General features: G+C 37.8%; 12 protein-coding genes across 12 annotated transcripts; 4 read left to right on the top strand and 8 right to left on the bottom strand.

Annotated features, from left to right (window-relative positions):
* Positions 1-50: 50 nt before the first annotated feature.
* FDP41_000995 (uncharacterized protein) lies at positions 51-2,978 on the bottom strand (the record flags this gene model as incomplete). The annotated part of the gene is made up of 1 exon (XM_044713963.1): positions 51-2,978. The coding sequence occupies one exon, from the start codon at positions 2,976-2,978 to the stop codon at positions 51-53; it is 2,928 nt and encodes a 975-aa protein (XP_044564555.1).
* A 135-nt stretch (positions 2,979-3,113) lies between these two features.
* Positions 3,114-4,486, top strand: FDP41_000994 (uncharacterized protein; the record flags this gene model as incomplete). Its single annotated transcript, XM_044713952.1, has 2 exons — positions 3,114-4,152; positions 4,218-4,486. 2 exons carry the CDS (start codon positions 3,114-3,116, stop codon positions 4,484-4,486), a joined length of 1,308 nt encoding a protein of 435 aa, XP_044564554.1.
* A 95-nt stretch (positions 4,487-4,581) lies between these two features.
* Positions 4,582-5,931, top strand: FDP41_000993 (uncharacterized protein; the record flags this gene model as incomplete). The annotated part of the gene is made up of 2 exons (XM_044713941.1): positions 4,582-4,652; positions 4,734-5,931. The coding sequence occupies 2 exons, from the start codon at positions 4,582-4,584 to the stop codon at positions 5,929-5,931; spliced, it is 1,269 nt and encodes a 422-aa protein (XP_044564553.1).
* Positions 5,932-6,027: 96 nt separating this feature from the next.
* FDP41_000992 (uncharacterized protein) lies at positions 6,028-7,089 on the bottom strand (the record flags this gene model as incomplete). The annotated part of the gene is made up of 1 exon (XM_044713930.1): positions 6,028-7,089. The coding sequence occupies one exon, from the start codon at positions 7,087-7,089 to the stop codon at positions 6,028-6,030; it is 1,062 nt and encodes a 353-aa protein (XP_044564552.1).
* Positions 7,090-7,368: 279 nt separating this feature from the next.
* FDP41_000991 (uncharacterized protein) lies at positions 7,369-9,387 on the bottom strand (the record flags this gene model as incomplete). Its single annotated transcript, XM_044713919.1, has 1 exon — positions 7,369-9,387. One exon carries the CDS (start codon positions 9,385-9,387, stop codon positions 7,369-7,371), a length of 2,019 nt encoding a protein of 672 aa, XP_044564551.1.
* Positions 9,388-9,735: 348 nt separating this feature from the next.
* On the bottom strand, positions 9,736-12,603 carry FDP41_000990 (uncharacterized protein; the record flags this gene model as incomplete). The annotated part of the gene is made up of 5 exons (XM_044713908.1): positions 9,736-10,372; positions 10,434-10,614; positions 10,665-11,101; positions 11,163-11,425; positions 11,482-12,603. 5 exons carry the CDS (start codon positions 12,601-12,603, stop codon positions 9,736-9,738), a joined length of 2,640 nt encoding a protein of 879 aa, XP_044564550.1.
* Positions 12,604-12,807: 204 nt separating this feature from the next.
* FDP41_000989 (uncharacterized protein) lies at positions 12,808-14,715 on the bottom strand (the record flags this gene model as incomplete). The annotated part of the gene is made up of 4 exons (XM_044713896.1): positions 12,808-13,265; positions 13,344-13,448; positions 13,576-13,767; positions 13,896-14,715. 4 exons carry the CDS (start codon positions 14,713-14,715, stop codon positions 12,808-12,810), a joined length of 1,575 nt encoding a protein of 524 aa, XP_044564549.1.
* Positions 14,716-14,789: 74 nt separating this feature from the next.
* Positions 14,790-16,532, bottom strand: FDP41_000988 (uncharacterized protein; the record flags this gene model as incomplete). The annotated part of the gene is made up of 1 exon (XM_044713885.1): positions 14,790-16,532. One exon carries the CDS (start codon positions 16,530-16,532, stop codon positions 14,790-14,792), a length of 1,743 nt encoding a protein of 580 aa, XP_044564548.1.
* Positions 16,533-16,689: 157 nt separating this feature from the next.
* On the bottom strand, positions 16,690-18,425 carry FDP41_000987 (uncharacterized protein; the record flags this gene model as incomplete). The annotated part of the gene is made up of 3 exons (XM_044713874.1): positions 16,690-17,665; positions 17,735-18,116; positions 18,263-18,425. 3 exons carry the CDS (start codon positions 18,423-18,425, stop codon positions 16,690-16,692), a joined length of 1,521 nt encoding a protein of 506 aa, XP_044564547.1.
* Positions 18,426-18,679: 254 nt separating this feature from the next.
* FDP41_000986 (uncharacterized protein) lies at positions 18,680-19,738 on the top strand (the record flags this gene model as incomplete). Its single annotated transcript, XM_044713863.1, has 1 exon — positions 18,680-19,738. The coding sequence occupies one exon, from the start codon at positions 18,680-18,682 to the stop codon at positions 19,736-19,738; it is 1,059 nt and encodes a 352-aa protein (XP_044564546.1).
* A 654-nt stretch (positions 19,739-20,392) lies between these two features.
* On the top strand, positions 20,393-21,666 carry FDP41_000985 (uncharacterized protein; the record flags this gene model as incomplete). Its single annotated transcript, XM_044713852.1, has 2 exons — positions 20,393-20,454; positions 20,784-21,666. The coding sequence occupies 2 exons, from the start codon at positions 20,393-20,395 to the stop codon at positions 21,664-21,666; spliced, it is 945 nt and encodes a 314-aa protein (XP_044564545.1).
* A 189-nt stretch (positions 21,667-21,855) lies between these two features.
* Positions 21,856-23,496, bottom strand: FDP41_000984 (uncharacterized protein; the record flags this gene model as incomplete). Its single annotated transcript, XM_044713841.1, has 2 exons — positions 21,856-22,950; positions 23,002-23,496. The coding sequence occupies 2 exons, from the start codon at positions 23,494-23,496 to the stop codon at positions 21,856-21,858; spliced, it is 1,590 nt and encodes a 529-aa protein (XP_044564544.1).
* Between the last annotated feature and the right edge of the window lie 732 nt (positions 23,497-24,228).

The raw sequence follows: 24,228 nt of genomic DNA, 5'->3' as shown, positions 1-24,228 counted from the left end.
GGTTCAACAACAAGGGAAAGACAAAATTCTAAAAGAAATCACTTTTGGAGTTAGTCAAAGAAATAAGGGGCGTCAAGAACACGACTCAAATCAAGAGAACCTTTCTTTGGTAAAGGTGGGAATTGAATGTTTGGATAAAGACGAGTAAAAGTAGCCAAGAGTTCTTCCAAAAGTGGTTGAGAATGTAAATTGATGAACTGCTCTCTGATAATTCGGTTCATTCGATCAACATTTCCAGCATTACACCAGAATGAGTCGTGAACGGAAGCGAACTCAATACCTTCTTTTTTACAAGCACTAGCTGTCATGAACATGTGAGAAGAATCAAGGGAGTGAACAAAGTTAGGTGGGAAGGCTGACTTTTGACGTGTTCTGCTAACAGGTAGCTTGTCAGATGAGTCTGAAATGGTCACACACTGCATCACTGTCTTTACAACCTTTGTTCGTTTTGATCTGTAAGGCTGTATTACTGGCAACCCGAGAGGAGTCGTCCATGTTACTGGATTATCAGATGAAGAAATCAGTAAGGCACAATCGTTGAGCCATTCCATAATGTTTTGAGCACTACTGAACACCTCTCCTAATGATTTGAGGGTGATCGATGCCAAATAAGAGGCACATGCGAACACATCATCCTCTGGAACCTCCTTCTTTTCTTTGAGACGTTTTTGAATCTGTTCTCTAGCACCTACGAATGTGACACCATAAACGCTTGTCATCACAGTTTGCTTGATTGTGGATCTATAAACATTACCGTGTAATAATTTGGCCAATTTGTTTCCAGCCTTCATGTCTCTTTCGATATGCTTCTTGACTACTTCCAGCACACCGACATACACGTCCATGGGTTTGGAAGTTGGCAGCAAGTTTACGTGCAAGGCACCCAAATTGTCTCTACCTAAGGCAGCATAGTGTTGCAGACCATTGCAAGATCCGTCCATTTGAATTGGAAGATGAGAAATAAATTCTTCTGGATTTTCTGAGCGCAAACATTCGGCCAGTTCTACGCATGCGGCAAGAGTTTGCCAAGGATTTTCTGATTGAAGCCACCATCTGTTTCCATCAAGTGGTTGATCGGCTGAATCAATGATTTCATTCAAGTTTTGCTCAATGAATTGCACTCTCTCATCGAATGAGAGCTTGTCTTTGCCGTATAGGTTGGCTAAATGAATTTTAAGCCAGAAAATGCCTCGTCTACCAATTCTCATTCCCTTATCAAATGTTAATAAACCTCTATTAATATCAGCACCTAAATGATTCAAATGAGGTGGGATTGGGTAAGCTCTACCTCTAAAATCAACATTATGAGGGAAGTAAAAGGAATTTTCTTTAAAATCTTCTGCAACCTTGAGCTTCAACAACATGTCACATCTTAGAGAGTGCAAATTTCTGTTATGAGTTTTGATCTTGGCGACAGTACGTTTCCACTTTTTCTTAATTTCTGGGTCGTCAGTTTCTGGTTCTTCTGGAAGTGCGTCATCAAATCGAGATGGTAATTCTCCGAGTCCTCCTCCTGAATTCCAAACCTTCAAAACTGTTTCGTATACTTTATGATTGATTTTCCACCTTGTTTCATTCAACGTATTTAAACCTGCTAATAGCTCGGTCATGTCTGCGATCTTGAGAATGTAAGCTTGTAAATGAGAGCCTCTCGTTCGCATAATTAATGACTTCAGAGCAATGTAACCTCCAGTGGTAGAATTTATCCAAGGGTTTGGTGGTATCAACATTGGTAAGTGATTTGGATGAAGTATTTCTTGTGTGACGTGTTCTCTACCAATGAGTTGGATTAAATTTTCGTCTGCTTCGACAATTCCAATCAGTCTACCCTGTTTTGATAAATTTCTGTGAATAAAGGCGGGTACTGTTTCGGAGGGAGAATCCACAAGTGGAACCTTTGCAACATTAACTACTAATTGAATTAAAAAAGTTCCTAGTTGAATGAGTTGTTCTTTTGTCAAGGCTACATATTCATTGAGTTTCAATTTGGAGAGTCTGTTGATATTATGGTAAATCAATTGATTCTTGGTAATGAGTTTGAAGTAGTTCGTTCTTTTTAACTTATCAACGTTGATTTCAGCTTGAATTGCTTCACCAATTTGGCAAGCAAGGGAAGAGACTGCTGGACCGGAACGTTCTCTTAGGCATGATGACAATACTTCATGGAGAGAAATGATGGCAAGTTTTTCAGCAGATACTGAAGTTAGACACAGAGGGATGGCAAAATTGTGTTGATTTTGTGCTGATGACTCTTCATCTTTGGCAGGAGCGGGTTTTTTCTTTGAGAAGGAGGAGAAATTGACTTCGTCTTGTTTTTCTTTGATGAGTTTTGTTAGCGGTTCATACCATTCGAGCATAATTTTCTTTGCAGGAGGAAGACTGGATCCTTGATTTCTTTTGTTTGCAGATCGGAGGTCTTTTCTATATCGCTCCTTTGCTATATCCATTGAACGAGTTTCTAGCTCCTTTTGTTGTAACAGTAGTTTCACGTCTTCATCCCGAGGACTCATATTCATGATGAATTGCTCAAACTTTTTTTGAATATTGTTCCTATTATCACGCTCCAGTTGTGCAGCCATGTCTCCGTACAAACCAGAGCTGACGGCCAGTTCGTGTTCAATTCGGTCTTGGTCAGCCGTTAAATCACTAATGTTCATATTCTTCTCCCAAGCAGGCTTTCTAAAATTTCCGTCATCAAAAATCAAGACATTTCGTTGTTCCTGTTCAGATTCTTCTGCTCCTTCGGCCAATTTCATCATCATGTTGTTTCTCTCGTGATGAGTGGTATTACTCGTGGAAATCATTCTTCTTTGATGATGCGAGGACACCATATTATTGCTACCCATCACCAAGCCTTGAATGTTGTTGTTACCATGAAGGGAACCCATCATCCGACTCAACCGATGACCCACCGCCACCTCCTTTGCAGAGGCTGTTGAAGTTTTGGAGAGAAGTTTGGCAATAGCGAGTTTTTGCATTTTTTTGAACACCACCACCTTCACATTTTGATTGAAATATAAAGAAGAAAAAACTCTCCAATAATTATTCGTGGGGTCGTTGAAAATTTAAGATCAGCAGTTCTTCAACAATATTTTCATAGATTCATCATGATGATGACTCATCGACGATGGAAGACTCTTCCATGCAGGATGATGATGAATGGTGTAATTAATACTGTTGTTTCATGTTATCCTCATGGAACGATTCATCGGAAACGACATGCATTGGTAATTTTGAGTTTTCTCGGAAATACATGGTTTCAAACAGCAGCTACAAATCCATCCAATCGTTGTCGTTCATTGTCCTCTTCATTATCACCAACATCAACAACTGCAAATTCTCGCAGACAAAACGACCTTGCTCTGCAGGAACTCCGAGAAAATGAATTTGCAAGAATTAGACGCCAAACCATCCATTCTCTTCCTTTCAGAAATATTTGGCCTTTTCTTAATTATTATGAAAATCGATTGAAAAAGGATTTGAATGAAGATGATCACCATGATCATAACGAGAATCATACAATTGTTTTTCAAAAACCTCTAAAAGTGGAATATTTCAACGAATTATTGCATTCTTTAAATATTCCCAACATGACATGTCCCACGAGGAATGTCAACTCTAATGGCATCAATTTTCATGAAGAAGGATGGTTCTATAAACTACAGTTTGTGGATCAAGAGTATTTACTCAACACATGCACAAAGGAAAAATTACAAGAAAGTTTTTGGTACGAAAGACACATTTACTCCACAAGTCAAATTCCAACACGATTCAATAATTTACATGATTTTTATGGACATCTCATTTGGCTCATGTTTCCTAAAACAAAGAGACTGTTTAATAAGTTGCATTTAGAACATATGAAAAGTCCTTCATCCAATACTGTAAAAGAACGATCACCACTACAGAATTTTCTGACTCTTTTTGATGAGTGTGGAGTAGTTGTTTTTATTGAGGAATCATCTTTTGAAGAATTGAAAAATTTGTTGTATGGAATGCAATTTAAAAAACTATTTTGGAATCACAGAGCTCGTGTGGAAAGTCAAATGATTTTCACAATCTTTGGACATTCCATTTTCGATACACTCACACAACATCCATATATTGGCTATACTACGAAATGTGTAGCACTTCCACTCTCCTCTTCAATTTGTAAGTTATTTGATTGTCAATTTAATAAGAGTTCATTAATTTGTTAATATATGTTCGAAAAATAGATGCTAATCTTTATGATAAATATAGACCTGAAAATGTTTATCAACACCAATCACTCATCACTATGAAAACGCATGTATGGAGTGTTATGGATGATCTTCTGTTGGATGCATTCTCAAATTCCAAATATGGCATCAATTTACACAACACAAAAAGTCTTCGTCCTCTTCCTCTTTTAGGTATTCCAAATTATTGGAATCCACAAACAGAATCATTCTATGACAATGAAAAATACTTTCGAAAACCCAAAGACTCCCATCCTGTTGAATGAACTGAATTCATTTATCTCTGACAACGTCATGATCTCATTTCCAAAAAGTGAATGGAATCCAATAATGGCAAAACGAGGAATCAAACTTGAAAAAAATGCTCGAAGATTCACAACAACAAACACGTGTCGATCAACAAAGATTGCCATACTTTGAAACACCGATCGGGTAGGTTTCATGATCAATGTTAGAAGATTCTAAAAACTGTGGAACAAATGTGGATGATGTTGTTGATCGGGATCGAAAAAGAACATTTTATCAAGTGGGATATTCTATTGGAGAACACTTCAAGAGCAGAATTCATGAATATTTACATCGATCGGATTTACCCTTTCAGTCCACATTTTTACCTTTTATCAAAGAGAATTCAAATTGTTTAGAACCTTGGATTCAAACGACTAGTGAACTCTTTCCAAATTATATGGACGAAATTCGAGGATTAGCTGATGGGTCTCAAACTTCTTTTGAGTGGATATTTGCTTTAAATATGCTCAACGAGTTGCGTAGTAAAATTCAAAAACATCATCAAGATTTGGAAGAGAAATCAAAAAGCGCTATCCAAGTACCAAAAGTAGGAGGCTGTTCTGAAGTATTTGTATTAAGTGACAGTTTATTCAAGGGAGAAAAAGCAATAGTGGCACACAATGAAGATGCTGACAAGAGTATGGGAGAATATGCATATATTGTGAAAGCTCGATATTTAAAAAGTAACAATGAAACGAACAAGACAATTGTCGCCTATCATTATCCAGGAACATTAGCAGGCAACACATTTGGATGGAATGCCCACTTGATCTTTGGAACGAATGGAAAAAGTCCTTTAAACGTTCTCACAGAGAAGGGCATTCCTCGTTGCTTTATCAATAGAAGTGTCTATGAGAGTGAATCTATCGAGGAAGCATTTGAAACCCTCAAGAAATATGCAATGCAGGGTGCTTCAGGTTTTTCGACGAATATTTCAACACGATATAAGGTCGATATTCATGAAGATTCTGTCAAGCCAAAACACAAAAGAAATCAAGAACAACCTTATCGATTTTACAGAATGTGTAACATTGAATTGGCTCCTCCTTTAGAATCTAATATATGCATCTCAATGTATAATGTTCCCATTGGTGACGAAGATGATGACCACAATCACTCACCCATTCATTATGCTCACTTTAATCACTACACTCATTTGAAAGGAGTGATGGAGGGTAATGTACCAAGCTCAAGAAGAAGATATGAACGATCTCTTTCTTTTAAGAATATATGTGACGAGGATGGAGTTCGTCAATTCCTTGGCGACACCCATGATACTGAATTTCCCATTTTCAGATGTCAACGATTTCCAGATAAGGGTAAGACATTAGCAACTATGATTGCAAATGTGGTAGAGAAGAAAATAAGAATTTATGTTGGAAATCCAAAATTTGAACCACCTATTTATGAGATTGATTTGTAATTCAAAAACATGGTCACGAGAACGCTCCATCTATTTTCTCTTTTGGCACTACGTTCATATAGCTTTCATAAATAATAAATTGAATGCCAATATTGATCAACTTACATTTTGTGTCACCTTAAAACCTTCTGAAAGAGCAGAGCAAACATTAGGAATTTTGGAAAGAGCTACTAAATTGTAAAGAGCATGCTTTGTTTTCCAACCGTAATTGTTGGAAGTTGTGATTTTGCAATAGAGTTCAATCGTGTGGTCATCAATGGCAGTTTCTTTCACCACTTGCAACAAGTGATTTCCAACTGGATCCAATTCGAGTTTCTTGTATTGGTCTAATTGACCATCCAGTTCAACCATGATGTTCTCTCCATGACAACTCTCCTTTACAACTATAAACAAGTCAAACGAATCTATGCTGAAGGGCTTTGTCATGTTGGAGGGAGACTTGTCTTTGTCGCTCATTATTGTTCTCTTATTTGAGAAAGCACAAGGCTTGATTGCTTTCACTCCATTCTTTGTGGCATATGATGTCTGTATCGTTATTTGCAATGAAGGCTTTGTGGATGATAACTGAATCTTTTCCTCAATGTCTTTTTCTTCATTTGAATTCTCTTGCACAGACTCTTTGTTTGTTTCGTCCACCGTTACTACAAAACTCAATGACTCATCGTTTTGCTTCGTTGGAAAAAAAAGTTGAGGAGTTGAACTGGACGGAGACCACTCTTTTGTAGGTCTCTCACCATCTTCCAGTAAACTAATAGCACTGCTATTCTGCAAGTCTTGATCGTCCTTTCCAGTGTCTTCAAAATAAGTGTTGCTTGCTTGATTAGAAGCCGAACTGGAAGCAAAAGAGTGGTCATAATGATCATTACGATCATGAAGAGTGTTGATTAATTCATCCTCAAACATTACTATTGAAGGAAATTGAATGGAATGATCCCATTCGCTCAATTCTGCCGTGAGTAAAGGGTCTTCATGTTCGTCATGATGATTAGGATCATGAGGAGGCAATTGAATGGGTTCTTCCTTATTGTTGTTGTTGCTGTTGGCAGCTACCCGAAATTGAGAAGGAACAACAGGTAAAGGAGGAATAGACTCAAAAAGCTCACTTTCTTTGGTTTGCTCTTTGGTGGTTGAATCGTCAGATTCAGAGGGTTGTATCATTGGTGGTGAATATGGAATTGCCTCAATAATGAAATTCTTCTTCTCAATTGATTTGAGAGTTTTTTTTAAGGGCTGTAGTTGGCCTCCGAGTTGCCCAGTTGACCATTCTTCTGACTTCGTTCAACGGATGCGCTTGTCTCAACGTTAACGTTGGTTCAAAATTTCGCAACGCGAGCGCGAGAGGCTCTTTCGTAAGCTGAAAGACTTCACCAAAAACAAAACCAAGAAGTTTACAAAATTTTAAATGTTTTTAATAAACTAATGTGTGGCAAACCAACTTTACAGCTCATCGTGTTGAGCACCAGCTGATGAAGGACCCGATCCTGGAGCTCCCTGTTGAGCACCACCTTGAGATTGATAGAATTTAGTCATGATTGGTCTAATCTTCTCCTCGAGTCTCTTCTTTTCTTCTTCGAATTCTTCCTTAGAGGCATCTTGATGTTGTTCTAACCAAGAAATAGTGGTCTTGGTTTCATCTTCAATAACCTTCTTATCTTCAGCTGGGAGCTTTTCCTTGAACTTTTCATCATCCAATTGATTCTTCAATTGATAAGCATAGCTCTCAAGAGCGTTTCTGGCGTCAATTCTTTCCTTTTGCTTCTTGTCTTCTTCTTCGAACTTGGCAGCTTCATTGACCATTCTTTCAATTTCAGCTTGATCCATGTTAAGCTTATCGTTGGTAATAGTAATACTATTTTGGTTACCAGTCTTGGTATCCTTGGCAGTAACGTGGAGAATACCATCAGCGTCAACAGAGAAGGTGACTTCAATTTGTGGAGTACCTCTTGGTGCTGGTGGAATACCAGTCAATTCGAATTTACCCAACAGGTTATTGTCCTTTGTCATGGCACGTTCACCTTGATAAACTTGAATCAAGACACCTGGTTGATTATCTTGATATGTAGAGAAGATTTGTGACTTTTGAGTTGGAATCTTAGTACCTCTTGGAATCAACTTGGTCATAACTCCACCAACGGTTTCAATACCCAAAGAAAGGGAAGCAATATCAACAAGGACAATGTCTTCATCCAATTCACCTCCCAAAATACCTCCTTGAATAGCAGCACCAGCTGCAACAGCTTCATCAGGGTTAATTCCTTGCTTTGGCTTCTTACCATTGAAGAAATCAATCAACAATTGTTGAACCTTTGGAATTCTAGTAGAACCACCAACAAGAACAATTTCATCTACTTGTTCCTTACTGAGCTTGGCATCCTTAAGAACCTGTTCGACTGGCTTCAAAGTCTTAACAAACAAATCATTGTTCAATTGCTCAAACTTGGCTCTAGTCAACTTCAAGCTAAAGTCAATACCATCATGAAGTGATTCAATTTCAATTCTTCCTTCGTGTTGGGAAGACAAAACTCTCTTAGCCTTTTCAGCTTCTCTCTTCAACTTTTGAATGGCCTTCTTATCCTTTTCAACGGATTGGGCTTGTTTTGGATTCTTTCTCTTGAATTCATCCAAGCAATATCTCACGACTCTGTGATCAAAATCTTCACCACCCAAGTGAGTATCTCCGTTAGTGGCCAAAACTTCAAAGAGACCTTCATCCAAGTTCAACAAACTAACATCAAAAGTACCACCACCCAAATCGAAAACAAGAACATTGACGTCCTTCTTGTTCTTATCCAATCCGTAAGCAATAGCTGCGGCTGTTGGTTCGTTGATAATACGTTCAACAGTCAATCCGGCAATAGTTCCGGCATCTCTTGTGGCTTGTCTTTGAGCATCGTTAAAGTATGCTGGCACAGTAATGACAGCACGAGTGACCTTTTGTCCCAAATATGTTTCAGCAATAGCCTTCATCTTTTGGAGAACCATTGCGGAGATTTCTTCTGGAGCAAAAACTTTCTTCTCTCCGTTAATTTCAACTTGAATGTAAGGCTTTCCGTTCTTATCAATAATCTTGTATGGCAAGAGACCAGCATCCTTTTGAACTTCCGTATCAGAGAAACGACGACCGATGAGTCTCTTTGCGTCATAAACAGTGTTGGTTGGATTGAGAGCTGCTTGGTTCTTGGCTGCTTCACCAATTAAACGTTCACCTTCGGTGAAAGCAACTACTGATGGTGTAATACGATTACCTTGATCATTGACGATAATTTCAGCTTTTCCGTTCTTATAGATGGCAACACAGCTGTATGTTGTACCCAAGTCAATACCAATGATTGGTCCGCCACTCTTCTTTTCCGATTTCGTTGAGTTATCGGTCTCTCCAGCAATGAGGAATGATGCTAAAAGGCATACTAGAAGAAAAGATAACAAAGCCTTCGACAGGATGTTGTGCTTTGTCATGGTTGTATACGGAGAGAGGTCGTGATGATTTTTTTTCAAAGTTGTTTTGCAATTCCGAGACCCAAAACTCTTCCTAAAATCCATTACAAAAATAAAAGAACACGTGTTTCAATTTCTTCCGAAGGCAAGCAAGGAAAGAACACGAAATCGAATCGTGTTTGCATTGATGCTTCAAACAAAAACATCTGCATATGGATGACGGATTTCAAACTCATGATGGAGTCTGGGTGATAGACAAACATGTTCACTGGACACCACCAATAACACTCACGATGAATCCGTTCTTTTTAGGAATGCACACGTGTACATTTATTGGGTCTCATCACGATTGAATCAATCCTCACACAATTACTTTCTCAGCTCAACATTTGTGACCTGGGCCACACCGTGTTGAATGCCTCTGCTCTTTCGTTGAATTGTTTCAGTCTGGCATGATCGCTCTCCTTTTGGCTTCAAAACAACTTCTTTAAGAGCTGTCATAAGGCGCTGACTGTACTGAAGCTGCTCTTCTTTGAAGCTTGCTAGGTCTTGCTCAATCTTTGATTTGAATCGATCGGTAATTTCTTCTTTAAATGCTTGTATGAGACCTTGCGTCTGTTTTAACATTTCACTGGATTGATTGGAAAATGAGGATATCACTTTCAAAAAGTCGCCAAATACCGAAAATAAAGGAGGTTCTTCTGAACATCGAAGTGGCTTTTCTCGTTCATGGTTGAACGCATTGAATTTTCTCTTTTTCAACATCTTAGACACAAAGCTTGCATGTTTTTCCGATTTCAACAACCTTTTCCTTGTCAATATTCCTCGAAACCAAGATTGCAATTTAACAGAAGCATTCATCTTGAACATGTACAAAGTAAACACGTCTCGGAACATAAGTTTTACATTACTCTCAGGCGATAATTTTGAATCAAGCTCCTTTCCAGTGCTTGTTTTTATAAAGTAAAATAGCAGGGAAGAAGTAATTTGGTACATCACATGAAGACTGAATGATGATGTTGATGTTGTTGAGCATTTCATCTCGACACCACTTTAAAGAAACTTACCCATTGGCTTGATGACTGAGCTTTTGTGTGAGCTCAACAACTTCATTTCGAGTGTTGATTAGCTTTTCATTGGTCAAAGCATTTTCAGCGAATAATTTATCTCTCTTTTCAGTTAACTCTTGGACCAGATTTTGCTGGAATAAGAAATACACTTCTCTGTCCGTTGTTGCCTTATTAAGATCTACATGGAAGAATGTATGAATAAGGACAAGAAAAAGCAAAATAACTTACGGTCAATTCTCGAGGTAAGTTTTCTTATCATTGTTTCTCGTTCTTTGATTTCAACTTTTCTCTCTCCTGTTACCTCTTCGTTCAACAACTCCATGGCACTTGTCAAATCTGTAACTTGTTGTTCCAATCTCGAGAGTTGATTTGATAAGAATTTGTTCTCGTGCTCTAACGTTCGAATCTTGTTTCTTAAATCCATAACTGATGGCTCTGGTTCTTCATCCTTCGAAATGCTCTTGTTGTTCTCTTCAGCTACCATTCTTTTGGCTTCTTTCTTTTTCTCATACTCGAATTTTTGCTTTTCTGTCATGAACAGATCTGTCATTAGGTCCTCCAAGCTGAAATGTTTTGATGTGTTATTTTGTGCAGATTTGGTTGTCATAATTCTCAGAAGCTTGTTTTCAATATCGTTGTATTTAGCAAGACCTTGTTGAGCAACACTGAGGTTTTGATAGGTAAGAATCAACGAAAAGCTAAATTCACTGCTATTGCACTACTTACAACAATTCATTTTGCAAAGCGAAAATAACAGATCGAAGCATATAAACGTCGTCAAGGTATAGATATTTGTGTTTAAGCAACAACTCGGTGTCAAATCGTTGTGTCACCCAATTATAGAAATTGAGCTCTTTTTTCATTGCTTCATTCTCCCTTAGAAGCTCAGGTAAAGATCCCCACTGCTTCACTAATTGCTTGACCTCAGAGTCAGACTGTTCATATCTTTGAATTTTCTTTTTAAGAACAAAAATTAGGTTTTCCAATAGCTGCTCATACAGATGCCAACAATTATTATAATTGGTATAAGTAAAAATGAACTTACTCTCATCTTATATTGCAGACATTGTGTGTATTTTTGGGCATGATCCAATTCTTCGTAAGGAGTATCTCCTCGTTTTTTTGCATTTCTTTTTGCTTCAGCATTTCGAATGACAGCAGGCAGCCTAGGGACAGCATCTTTTGTGTTGAAGAACTCTTTGGAACCTTCCGTGTTCGTTAAATTGTGCAAAAGCTCCTCCTCTTCAGCTTTTTCCATTATTTCTTTGTACAAAATTGGATCATGATGGTAAATGTCATCCTCTAGTTTCGAGACAGATTCCTCGAGATGTTTGAGGTCGTTCTCTGATGGTTGATGTTTTACAAGGTCATGATCATTTGTGGATTCATACTTTTTGTGGAACTCTTCAATCTTTCGATCCTTCTCTAAAATTTGAGACTTTAAGTTATCAATTTCGCTTGTGTAACTCAAGTTTTCTCTCAATAAATAGCAACAAACTTGAAAAAGGTCTTGAGGATGACCGTACGAAACATTTTGAATGCTGTGTTCATCTGGCTCCACAGATGCGTGCACTATTTTGTCATGATATTGAAATGCTGACATGATGAAAGCAAGAGTCGAATATACTTGTTTTCTTTTTTCTTGTTCTTGCATGGTTATGGGATATAAAGGCGGTTTACATGATTTCAACACTGTCAAGAAATGGGCAAGATCGTCCGATTCATAAGTAAATCTATTGGGAAGAGAAGGATAAACGTTAATGATAAGAGGTGGTTTTTGTGTTTTACGAGGAAAATCGTCCTGACTGCTCGGAGTTCTAGCTTGAGAAAACGAGATATTCGGAACATGATTGTTTGGGGATTTTGGTGTATGGGATGGAGAGATACGGGAAGTTAGAGGTAGAGTTGCTGATACGTTAGTTATCGTCGATTTCGATAGATGAGTTGATGTTTTGGGCCTCGGAAGACTTTTATAACTTTCTCCTCTCGTTACATGTTGTACTGGAGGGCGATGCATGGAAGCACTTTGGGGTTTAAAGAAGCTCAACTTGTTAAGTGAGGACGACAAGTCCTGGTCTGACTTTAGCTCTCTTAACCCACTCGAATTTAAACTATTTGAGAGTTTTCTTTGGTTGAGAGGAGGAATGGTGGCTGCGGTGTTTTTCATTTTTTTTGAAATCTGTTTTAAGAATGCTGTAACAGTTTTGAGCGGCAAAAGTATTTTCTGGCTCACCAATTTTAACAATATCTCGTTTAAATTAATGGTCAAGAATTTACGATACGATGATATAAATGTAGTTCTATTGAAATTGCATGCTTTTATCATCAAAGTGTGGAAGAATGATCAGGATTGAAAGCAATAAATTTTCATTCACTTCTCATGAGGGTAGATCATGGTTCGAATACTGTGTGGAGGAAGCTCAACGTCTACATAATACTCCAATCCAACATTCATATCCAAGAGCTGGAATTTCAAGGGATTGTCCTTATTATTCATTGCAACAACTACAATGTTGTTCTCAGGTGTTAAGAATGAGGTCACTAACAGGTCGCTGCTCGACTGAACCAGTGAAACTCTTCTTGAATCTTGAATTAGGAATTTCGAAAAGTGGCCCATATAGTAGTACATTGGTTGTAAGTAAAGAGATTGTGTCTTGTTATTGGCCAAAATTAAAGCATCACACCAATTATTCATGTGTGTGGGACCACCGATGGCATCGAGAAGGCAATTCCAATCCGTCCAACCTTGCGCATAATGTTGCAAATCGTTGATAATGTCAAATCCATAACTTTCTCCTCTGGACCAATCACCATAATTGACATTGGGTCCTAAGAGTCAATCGAAAAGGGTGACATTTAGAATTAATCGAAGAATCATTGGTAAGGGATACTGTTCAATACACTTACCTTGCGTAGCCTCTGTTCCAAGTAAAATCTTGTCAGGTGCCATGTCATGCACCAAATCTAAATGCTCATACGTGCCATCAGAATACCAATGGAATGCAGTTCCATCTGTATGAGATGATTAGTGCGTCAAGTTCATGCATCATCATTGGTTGCACCCAAACATGAGCATAACAATCATTGAAACATTGATGAATAATATTAGTTAAGAACATTGTTATTATCGTAAACTTACCCACATATTTTGCAGCTTCCTGATCAGAATAAATGGTTTGAGCCCACAAATGAACATGATCTCGATTGTGATCATAAATCATGATATTCACGTCAGGATGAGTACTCTTCATGAGAGGTCCCAAATAATGCTTAATGAAGTCTCGTTCATATTCAGCTGTGTAGACGCATGCTTCATAGGGTGCGGCATATTCTGCAGAGCTCATTCATGGTGCAATAATCATTTCAATGAATGTACATTCAAGGTTACAACAACAACAACAAAAAAATCCAGCAAAAAACAATCGTAAATAGATCATTTTAAACCCTTAATCAACATACCTGGTTCGTTCTGTATCGTCAATCCCCAAAAATCGATACCTTCTCTCTTGTACGAATCAATATACTTGCTAAAATACAATGCCCACGATTTCAACACTTGAGTATTATTGATCAATCCCAAAGGTAAACCACTTCCGTTCATATTATGATTCGTCTTCATCCATGCAGGAGGCGACCATGGTGATAGGAACAATTTGAGAGGCTTTCCATGAAAAGTCTCTGTCGTATTCACCACTCGTAAGGCCATCGGTAGCTTGTAGAGCTTATCTCGATGAATGGAAAAGTCTTTCAATTCAAAATCATTGACTGTATCATCACAACTATACGTTCCTAAGGCAAAGTCACATGAATTCATTGGTATTCTCCCGATGGTATAATTTAAACCAGAGGGACTCCAATACAGATTGAGAATGTCTTGTTTCATTTGTTCATTCATGGTTGAAAATACAAAGGAAGCACTCTCTGTAATGGCACAACCGAAACCAATGATCTTTTGGAGCAGACGATTTGGATTAAGCAAAACAATATTTGGCTCGTCCTCTTGAATACCTCCCTTGTTCTTCTTGACATGGCTCATTGTTAAAGGATCAGAAGGAGTGCTTTTGTTATTTCTCTTTTTGAAATAAAGAGGTGCAATCGGAGAAAGTCGATCCGAGGTGTTTTGTGCTGTTTGAATGACTCGAACAAACTTTGGGACTTGTTTGGCATGGGATGCAGCAAAAACCGTAAGATGATGATGAAAAGAGCATGTAGTCAGTGCCGTAACAAACAAGCAGGTCAGTAAAACAGAGAGCAATCTCTGCTTGCCATTTCGGAGCATTTTTTTGTGTGGAGTTTGTGAAATTGTGAACCAAAAGGGAAAGCACGCCTAAACACTCATAAAGATAAGGTCTTTTATTGTCCCATCGTGTGCTTTTTGAGCGTGCAGTCCGTAGAACCAGAGAATAAATGGTATTTCAATTGGCCAACGTGATGTTGCTCCTTAATTTGACCTTCCAAAGGAGCAAAACCTTCAATCGAGAGAACCTTATCTGTTGAAATGGTTTTTCTTTCTGGATTTACAGAGTGTGGCGTGCTGTGAATTGGAATTCCACTTCTAATGTCCCAAAGCTTCACAACATTGTCGTCACCTCCTGAAATAAATTGAAAGTCACTCACCCATTTCACTTTTCGAACCCATCCTCGGTGTGATCTGAAAAGAGATGCTTTTTTAGAACCTCCTTGTCGAGCATCCCACAATCGAATCAAAAAGTCTGGGTGAGAGCTCAGTACTGTTGTACTGTCTGAGTTGTCCTTAACTGAAATAGATGTGACAACCTTACTACCGTTGAGTGTAATATTGTTAACACCTGTCGCAACATCCCATACACGAATGGTGTGATCAGAACTTCCAGACACAATCCTTCCACCCTCAATCCATTTGACACAAGTCACTCCCAAGAGATGTCCATTTTGGTTATCGCTCTCTTTTCTTTCCAGTGTTCCAATGGGTGCATATTGTTGAATTTGGGATGGCATTTTCTTCTTCTTTTTCGTTGGTTCTTTGTAATCTTCATCATCATCGTTATCATCCTTAGCTGGAAGATTATTTTCATAGAAAAGTGAGCTCTTAGATCGTGTCAAATCCACTTCCCATAATTTTAAGGATCTATCCTCAGAAGCAGTGCAAATCATAGTTCCTCGTGGATGCAAACAAATATCATTCACAGTATCTGTGTGACCATTCAATAACATTTTCATTCTCATCTTTCCTTCAGATGGATTTGAAACCCAAACCCTTCCATACTCGTCTTTACCACAACCAGCAATCAGAATGTCACCTACAGAAAACGATTTGTCTTCTGCACTTGTATGATGTTCTGCAATATAACACGTAGCAAGTCCAGTAATTGGCACTTTGGATTGTTTGGTTTGATGCACAATTTTACCGAGTGTGGTATCAATAACCCTCACCACACCATCATAACATCCTGAAATGAGGTATTGATTATCGGAAACATTGGAAGTGAGATGGTTTCCAGAGGTGTGAACGACCAATGACAATGCACTCACCCAATCATCATGAGGAATGCTATCCACGCATTTTGGAGCAGGTTGTGCTTCAATATATTCCAAAGTAATGGCTGATTCTGGCCAAATTTGAAGTTTTGTGAAGAATTTTGCAAGGCTTGTTCTCAAGAATATCTTCTTTCCAGGTTTATATTCGATCAAAAATTCAAAAGGAACATGTTTTGGATGATTTTCTTCTGAATGTTCTTGAATTAAGAGTTGATTGATGACTTCCGAAAGACCAAATCTTGTGAAATTAGAGGGCACTTTGAAAGCATTTTCCGAAACTTTTAAAGGGTAATTCTCTGTAATGAATTTAACTTCCATCTCCGAAGGAAATTGAGAGAGTAGAAAGATGGGTTTGTCATCATCGGCATTGTCCAATATTTCTTTAATGCTACTCTCTTGTGTTTGGGGCTCTTCTCGGTTGTCGCCATCATCGGAAGCATCATCTTGCAACAATCTTTGTTCATCTTCGTCTTTCATGTTGTTGTTTTCCTCATCATCATCACTACTACTACTTGCCCACATGTCATAGGTTGCTGTGGTTTCTTCGTGCTTTTTCTTGTTGAGATGTTGTTTGGACATTTTTTATCACTAGCGATGGTAAATATTCACAAAAAATTTGAACCGCGCCTGTTCTTTTGAAAGTGTGCTTTGGTTGCATTTGGTTGTTCAACAGTTTATTGGCAGAACGCACAACACAAGGGTTTTCATTGAGTATGCAATCACATCATGATGATGGTCATCGATGCTTTCCTTTGGAGTGAGATCGATTGGAGCTCGAAGTAGGTACAACAGTTGGTTTTCTCTTTGTGGATGACGACCTAGACGAAGAGCCTCTACGCTCAGAGACTGAAGAAAAACTGTAATCTGAATAGTCATCAGAGTTGTAAGGACTAGTTTGAGAAGAATACATGTCAGCATTGCTTGCTAATTCACTTTCATCCTCTGAAGTATCGTAATATGTTTTCTTTGGAGCTTTGTGTCTTGATTTCTTTTCGTCTGTAGTACTGGTGCGAGATCGTCGAGGTGATTCGAGAGGTCTTCCTCGTGACGGAGAGCTTGGTACTTTTCTTGATGACAACGCAGAGGAAGACGCCCCTTTTCTCTCGTCTTTTGTTGGAGTTTTGCTTCGAAGTGAGGGAGACATGGAACGAGAATTTCTGGTGGATGAGGTAGATGTTGAGGTGGGAATTAAGTGTTTTGGAAGGGCTGATTTGGAGGTTTTTGGAGATTCATAACCTGAAATTCTTCTTTCTGAAGATGATGATCGAGAGGTAGCTCCTCGTTTTTCAACGCTGGCTCTCCTAGTTGGGGATCTACTTCTCTCTACTCGTGGCGATGATGAAATCTTTGGAGATGGAGAACGAGTTGACCTAGATTTTGTGACAGAGCTTCGGCTATCGGAATGTACTTGTTGCTTGCTGAGGTAATACTTTGTGTTTTCTGCTCGTAATTGTTCAATTTCATTCTTTGCATTCCGTAACTCTCTCTTAAGGAGTATGACCTTTTCCTCAAGCTCTGGCGCCCTCTGGAGTTGATCCGACTGCTGGGCTAGTTGTTTCTTAAGCTTTTCAATCTCTGCTGTTTGAATGTGTAATTCACGCACTAATTCATCGTATTGTTTTCTTACATGCTTGACTTCGTTTGCTGACTCTACTTGAAGTTTTCGAAAGGCTTCCTCCACCTCTCTCTTTTCTCTAGTTAATTTCTCAATTCTTTGTCACATAGTTTGCCAATTATTCATGATTTAGATCTGTACAATTTCAACAGATATATATACTTACTCCTTATTTGGCTTTTTCAATTGTTCGTTTTCTGTTCTTAGATTTTGAATTAGATTTTTTAGTATTTCGATGTTTGGTTCCTCATACGCAAGTGGAAGAGGGTATCTAACACAATCGTACTCAGTGTAGTATATGACAATTAAATATCTAGTGTTGGAAGGTGTCAAAGATGCTTTGCTCGTCTCACTCTCGTCCATGGACGGCGTCGATGATGAACCTTTTGATGATGATGCCTTTTTTTGAAATAGTACCTCCATTTGGTTTTTCGTAATAAATTCAAGAGACACAGAATTTGACTTTTTCATCAATGCTTGATAAATCATTTTAAGAAAGGTATGGAATGGCTTGTAACTGTTTGCCTTGCTTGTCAACGTCTGAATATCTGTAATATTTAAGTAAAATTGATCATTGGATAATTGTTAATTTATATAAATTTCATCAGTATTCAAGATCCATAGTTATTAAATAAAAGATTTCGACATTTGAGTTTTATGATTGAGCACACGACCGAAAGTGTCAGCTACATACGTTGACTGCTATATCTTCCACACCATCGATCACAAGTTAACTTGTGTTCTATCGTTAAAATTAAATTATCAGCATCGGGTGTAGTAAAATACACCATGTAGGGTTCATTACCAAACGAATAGTCTGTTTTCGAATTGAACGTTTCGCCACTCCCATTCGACATTGTTGTCTTAATTTTTTTGTACTTTGATGGTTTGATTTTGGCGGGATTTGGATCGAGGCGGGATTAAAATTCGGTGTTGCTGAGGGATGCTGTTCTAATAAAATAATATTATTAATTAATACTATCATTATTGGTGAGTGTATCTCCAATGGTGCGGTGTCGCATCATGTCATTATGAATTTTGAAATTGGAATTTCGTCTCCAGCACAGTCATCATCATCACGAATAAAACGAAAATTTTCATATTTTAAAAAATGAGAAAATTCTTGCGGGCCCTGCTGGAACGAAAGCAGAAAACAAGAATTGAAGAATTGAATGAAAAGTATCTCGAAATTATGAGAAGAGGTACTAACGCTGGAACAGCTCAAGCTCGTTTCAAGAGAAGTACTGGTTTAGATGAAGAAGATGTTCTCACCGGTAAACAACACATTTTGCATAAACAAAGAAAGGATCGTTTAGCTTTCAAACCGGACAGAGAAATTCTCGAGAATAGTACTTATCCTGCCGAATTTCCAAGCACTTATGTTCCTGTACCAGAACCAGAAGTACCGGATCGTAGAGGTAGAAGAGCCTTGGGAGCATTATATAAATTGTACAAGGAGCTGTACAATCGTCATAGAAAATTTGTTTGGTTTAATGGATATGAACCATCCGTTCAATGTGCTGGTGTGTGGGTTGCTCCTTCTGCTACCGTCATCGGAGATGTTAGATTATGCGATAATGTTAATATTTGGTACAATGCTGTTTTGCGAGGCGACAAGAATAGAATTGAAGTTGGACCTCACACCAACATTCAAGATGGTGCTATTATAACTGTTGATGATAAGCCAACTCAGGCTGGTTTTGAGAGTGGTGTTGTCATTGGTGGACACACCACAATTGGACATGGTGCTAAATTACACGCTTGTCGTATCGGCAACGAATGTGTTATCGGAATGAATGCTACCATTCTCGACGGAGCAATTATTGAAGATAATGCTGTTATTGCTGCTGGCTCTCTAGTGCTTCCAAATACCAGAGTTGGGCATGGTGAAATGTGGGCTGGATCACCTGCTCGATTGGTCCGTCATTTGGGTCACCATGAGGAGCTTCAAGTCAAGTCAGATGCTTTAAATTATGTTGCTCTCGCTGAAAAACACTCATTAGAGTTCACAACAACCGGTATGGCCTACAAGGAAGTTGATCAACTTGTGGATAAGCTTGAAGAGCTTAATCCAGAAAGCAGAGATGACAGACCTGTTCATTGGGGAGTTTGGCACGAACAGTCAAAATCTGCTACTGTTCCTTTGTGGAAGAAGGACAGAATTCTCTAATTTCTTTAAAAAAAACATCACTTTCATTTCTATAACTATTTATAATGTTAATCATTTGTGTCGCATCCTTAAATTAAACCAATTGGATTTTTGAAGGTTTTGAGGGGAGTCAATGTCTCGCTCATTAAATTTCTATATTCTTGCTTGCAGTTGATGTTTGTGAGTTCTTTGTGCAAAGTAATGAGAACTCGTTCATCATTGACTTCATTGACACAAGCAAACATTCACATGTTTTCCAAATGGATGTCAAAAAATGAGAAAGTTCTTTCTGCTGTGGATCAAGAACTATAACCCTCTTGTTTTCCGAAATCAACTCCACAAATTCTTGACAAGTGATTGCCAATAAAAATCATCACCAGCTTCAGCTTTCAACACACACCGTCATCAACAGCAACGAAAAAAAATGTAAGTAAAAATTTTTTGTGCTCTCAAATTTTTTCTCTAACCAACAATTCTGTGATGATGATGATTTTAATGAATCTCATATGTTGTGGCTGATTAAAATAACCTTTGTGTTCTATGATTGGATCTCTGTTTTGGATACGGATATTATGATTTCGGTGGTGATGATTGGATGAAATATTTATCTGATAATTTGGTGATGGGATCATCCTCTATCTTCAATATATAGAACAATAACAACAACATCAAGAAATGATCTTCCTCGAGGCTGCTAACAAAATCATTCAAGAAGTGCTCTCCAAGCAATTTGATCCGTAAGTACTAACTCTCGTAGATTATCGACATCATCATCCAATCATTCAATGCGAATGATGGCTTACTCTGTTTTAATCAAACAAATCCTCCTTACTCCACGAAACTCGATGACTTTTTACAACACGATGGTTCTATTCACAACAACAACAACAACAATAACTGTTTAATCTCTTTATTGCCCAAAATAACTGGTCTCTCCTTATACACGACATCATTGACAATATTCTCTCCATTTAACTCCACTGGAACATCACCAATCTCTTTTCGGGTCTTTCCAATCACATCCTATGGCCTCTATTCAAAAACTCTGCTCTTCACTTATCAACAGAGCTACAAGAACTGGAGTTCGTGTGAACGGAGGTGATTTCGATGGAACTAAATTCGTTCTTGAAACTGATGCTGGTAACAAGAATATTCTCAACGTGTCAGTCTATGTTCATGGTGAAAAGGTTTTCACAAAATATGGTGGTATTGAATTGTTAAAGAAGACACTTCCTGGATTGACTGTCCAATCTCCTGGTCTCAAGGTTGAAGATCAAGTTCACACCTTCACCATCACTATCGATGTTGAAAAGGAAGAGAAGAATAAGGCAAAATGGTTGCAAGAAATTCCACGCTGTAAGACAACCTACATGAGTGCTGTATTCTTACAGGCCATGGAAAAGCACACAAAGGGTGAGACCATGGAACCAATTCAAATTCCATATAGACCAGATGAGAATATCTATCTTATCAGTTATAAGGGCAAGTCATTGGTTGCAGTTTACAGTATTTTGTTCCGTGATCCTGATGATGTTGTTTTGGCAAACGGATTTTTGTGTGAATTCAAGGATGCCAAGAAAGATCGTGCATTGAACGCTGCACCAAATATGAACTTTTCACAAGGGCAATTGGCTGGTGAGTTGGTTGATATTAAATCAGTCACTGAGCCACGTGATGAAAGAACATTGAAAAAGGAAGGATGGGGATTTGTTTCAATCAGTTTATTGGATGTTCACTTAAAGGCTGACAAGCAAATGAACACTGCTGAATTATTGATTGGTTTCCGTTCCTATTTGCACTACCACTTGAAGTGCATGAAGGCTTATATGCACATTCGTATGAGAGAACGTGTCGATAAGTTGATGCTTAACTTGAATGCTGCAAAGGACTTGAGCGGTAAGAAGACTGAAAAGAAGACCATGTCTGGTAAGACCTTTAAACAGAATTAGATGTGGTATTGTTGAACTTTTTGAATCTTGTAGCAGTAGCATTTGTCGTTGTTGTAGACACTTTTTGTTTTCACCTTTTCCTTATTTATTATTCAATACAATGAACATGTTGTTGAATTTTGTAAACTTAGAACATTGCATGCATTTGTCAATTTTATTTGCTTTTTCTTTTGGATTCAAATACATTCCTCACTTGTAAATTAAATAACGAGAGCGAACTCCATTAAAGGCATCTAAATCAGGTTGCCATGATTGTACAATTTCTTCTACGCTCACTTTTGGATCTAGGATGAGCTGGATGGTTTGGTCGTTTCCAATTAATGATTTGGCAAAACTGTTTCTCCACATGAGTTGATTCGCATCGTAGAGCTGCAGAAGTGATTTGATTAATGTCAACGAGATGGGCAAAAAGCTCTGGTAATATTCTGCAATTTGCGAATCTGATGCATTCTCGAGTGGTTTCAATACCAACCGAATGCCTTCACATTGCTTATTCGTATGAATATCCTGAGTAGGAATAAAATAGGTGGGGTATGAAATCTGTACATATTTAAAATACATTGCCAACTCTTTTTCATATTGAGAATGCAACAAGTTAAGCCATTTTCTTGAATCAATAAATGGAGCTCCAATGACTTGGAAAGGATTGGTGGTTCCTCTCCCAATCGACACATTGTACATGGCTTCAAACAATACCAAACCAGAATACAATTCCACAGTATCTATATTAGGAAGATTTGGGCTTGGCGGTAAATATAATATTGGTTGTTTGAAATATTCTCGAATTTCTCTGAATGACGGTCGATATTTGGAGTAGGTATTCAAAGAGTCATCCTTCACAGGAATAATAGTCAATTGATCTCCCATATTAATATTCATTTCTGTGTCAAATAATTTTGCCAACTCTCCCATAGTCATACCAGTGATGAGCGGTAACTTGTAAATTCCAATAAAACTTTTATACTTTAAATTTAGCATCGGTCCTCCAATTATACATCCATTCAATAAATTAATTCGATCTAAAATTGTAAATTTCACATTATTTTCTTTGGAACTAATCAAAGATTCACACATGGTGCTAATAAATGTAAAAGGTCTCATTCCAACATCTTGAATATCCAAAACGAGCATACTGATATTTTTCAACATGTAAGGCAATGGCTTGTATAAATCATTTCTAGAATGTTGATCATTATACAAGCTATAAATCGGTAAATGAGTCACAGGATCAATATAATCCCCAAAATATTGTCCTGGTGCTTTATCTCCATAAACTCCATGCTCCTAAATTGATTCTTTTTGGAAACAAAGTATGTTTTTCATCAAAATACTTACAGGAGCAAATAATGCAATTAATTTCAATTTTCCTTCATTCGATAATTCGAGCAACAAATCAATCGTGGATCTTGAAAGAGAGTAGGACTGTCCTGATGGATTAGTAATGAGACCAATCGAATGTCCATACAAAGGAGTGAGATAATTATTGACTCCTGGCTCAATAAAATTTCTCGTGTTCATTGATGGTTTAGGAAAAGAATCAATTTCATGATATTTTCTGTTCTTATTATATAAACGAAGAGAAGAGGTAGAAGGCTTGATTTCACGGGCATTTACATTAAATTCAGGGTGAACATTCAATGAAATGGAAAGACTCAAAGTAACAAGCAGAAGCAGAACTATTGACCTAACGGGAAGGAGTCTAGGTCCGAAAGTATACTCCGTATACTGATTCATCCTCTGTCGTTTCTGTGGATAATGATCATTACACGAAGCTGAAACGATCAATGAGTTTGAACGAGCAGCACATGAGTTTTGAGTCGCTTCAATCATGAAAGCCTTCATCCAAGAGACAGAAATTCTTCTTCACTTTTCAATATTTTTTTTTATTGAAAAAATTGAAAATATGTTTATTGGCCCTTCGGTGCCTCAGATGTGAAATAAAACTACATTGGACTTCGTTTTCGTGTCAGTACTACTTCGGAAATATGTCAATAGCTTTTGTCAGCGTATTTCAAAAATTAATAGAGTACATGCTTGTGTTGAGCTAACTGTTGCATGAAGCGGGTTGAGTTCATGAATTAAACAGGTAGTAGAAAATAAAGCAATGTGGTTGTTCCATTAATGCTCTTTTGAAATAACGTTTCAAATGATAAATGATACTTTTTGCTGTTATAATAATGATAATAGGATATGGTAAAATGGATATAAACTGATATATATATATATATATATATAAATATGATTTCCTTCTATAGGGAAAATTAATGAGGCACAGTAGGTGGAGAGCAATCTTGGATCCAATACAACGTAAGATTTTTCTTTCTTAACCTGATTGTCATTGCATGATGATTATTTGTGTAGCCTGCTGTTCTACCAAGGTGACAACTTATGACTTGTCCTAAAAGAACAGTGTTGATTTGATGCAGGTTCTTATTGACCTTATTATTTTTGAATTTTTGTTTGGAGTGTCTGAATTTGCGTTTGTTTGGATGTGATTTCTTTCTTAGTTCATTCTTATAAGTTGAAGTGGGTCGTCTAGAAGTGTTTTCAGAAGTATTTTCA

The sequence above is a fragment of the Naegleria fowleri genome (assembly GCF_008403515.1).
Source record: "Naegleria fowleri strain ATCC 30894 chromosome Unknown tig22, whole genome shotgun sequence".
NCBI classification, from domain to species: Eukaryota; Heterolobosea; class Eutetramitea; order Acrasida; family Naegleriidae; genus Naegleria; species Naegleria fowleri.
The sequence above is the reverse complement of the archived record's forward strand: the minus strand, read 5'-3'. Positions and strand labels throughout refer to the sequence as shown.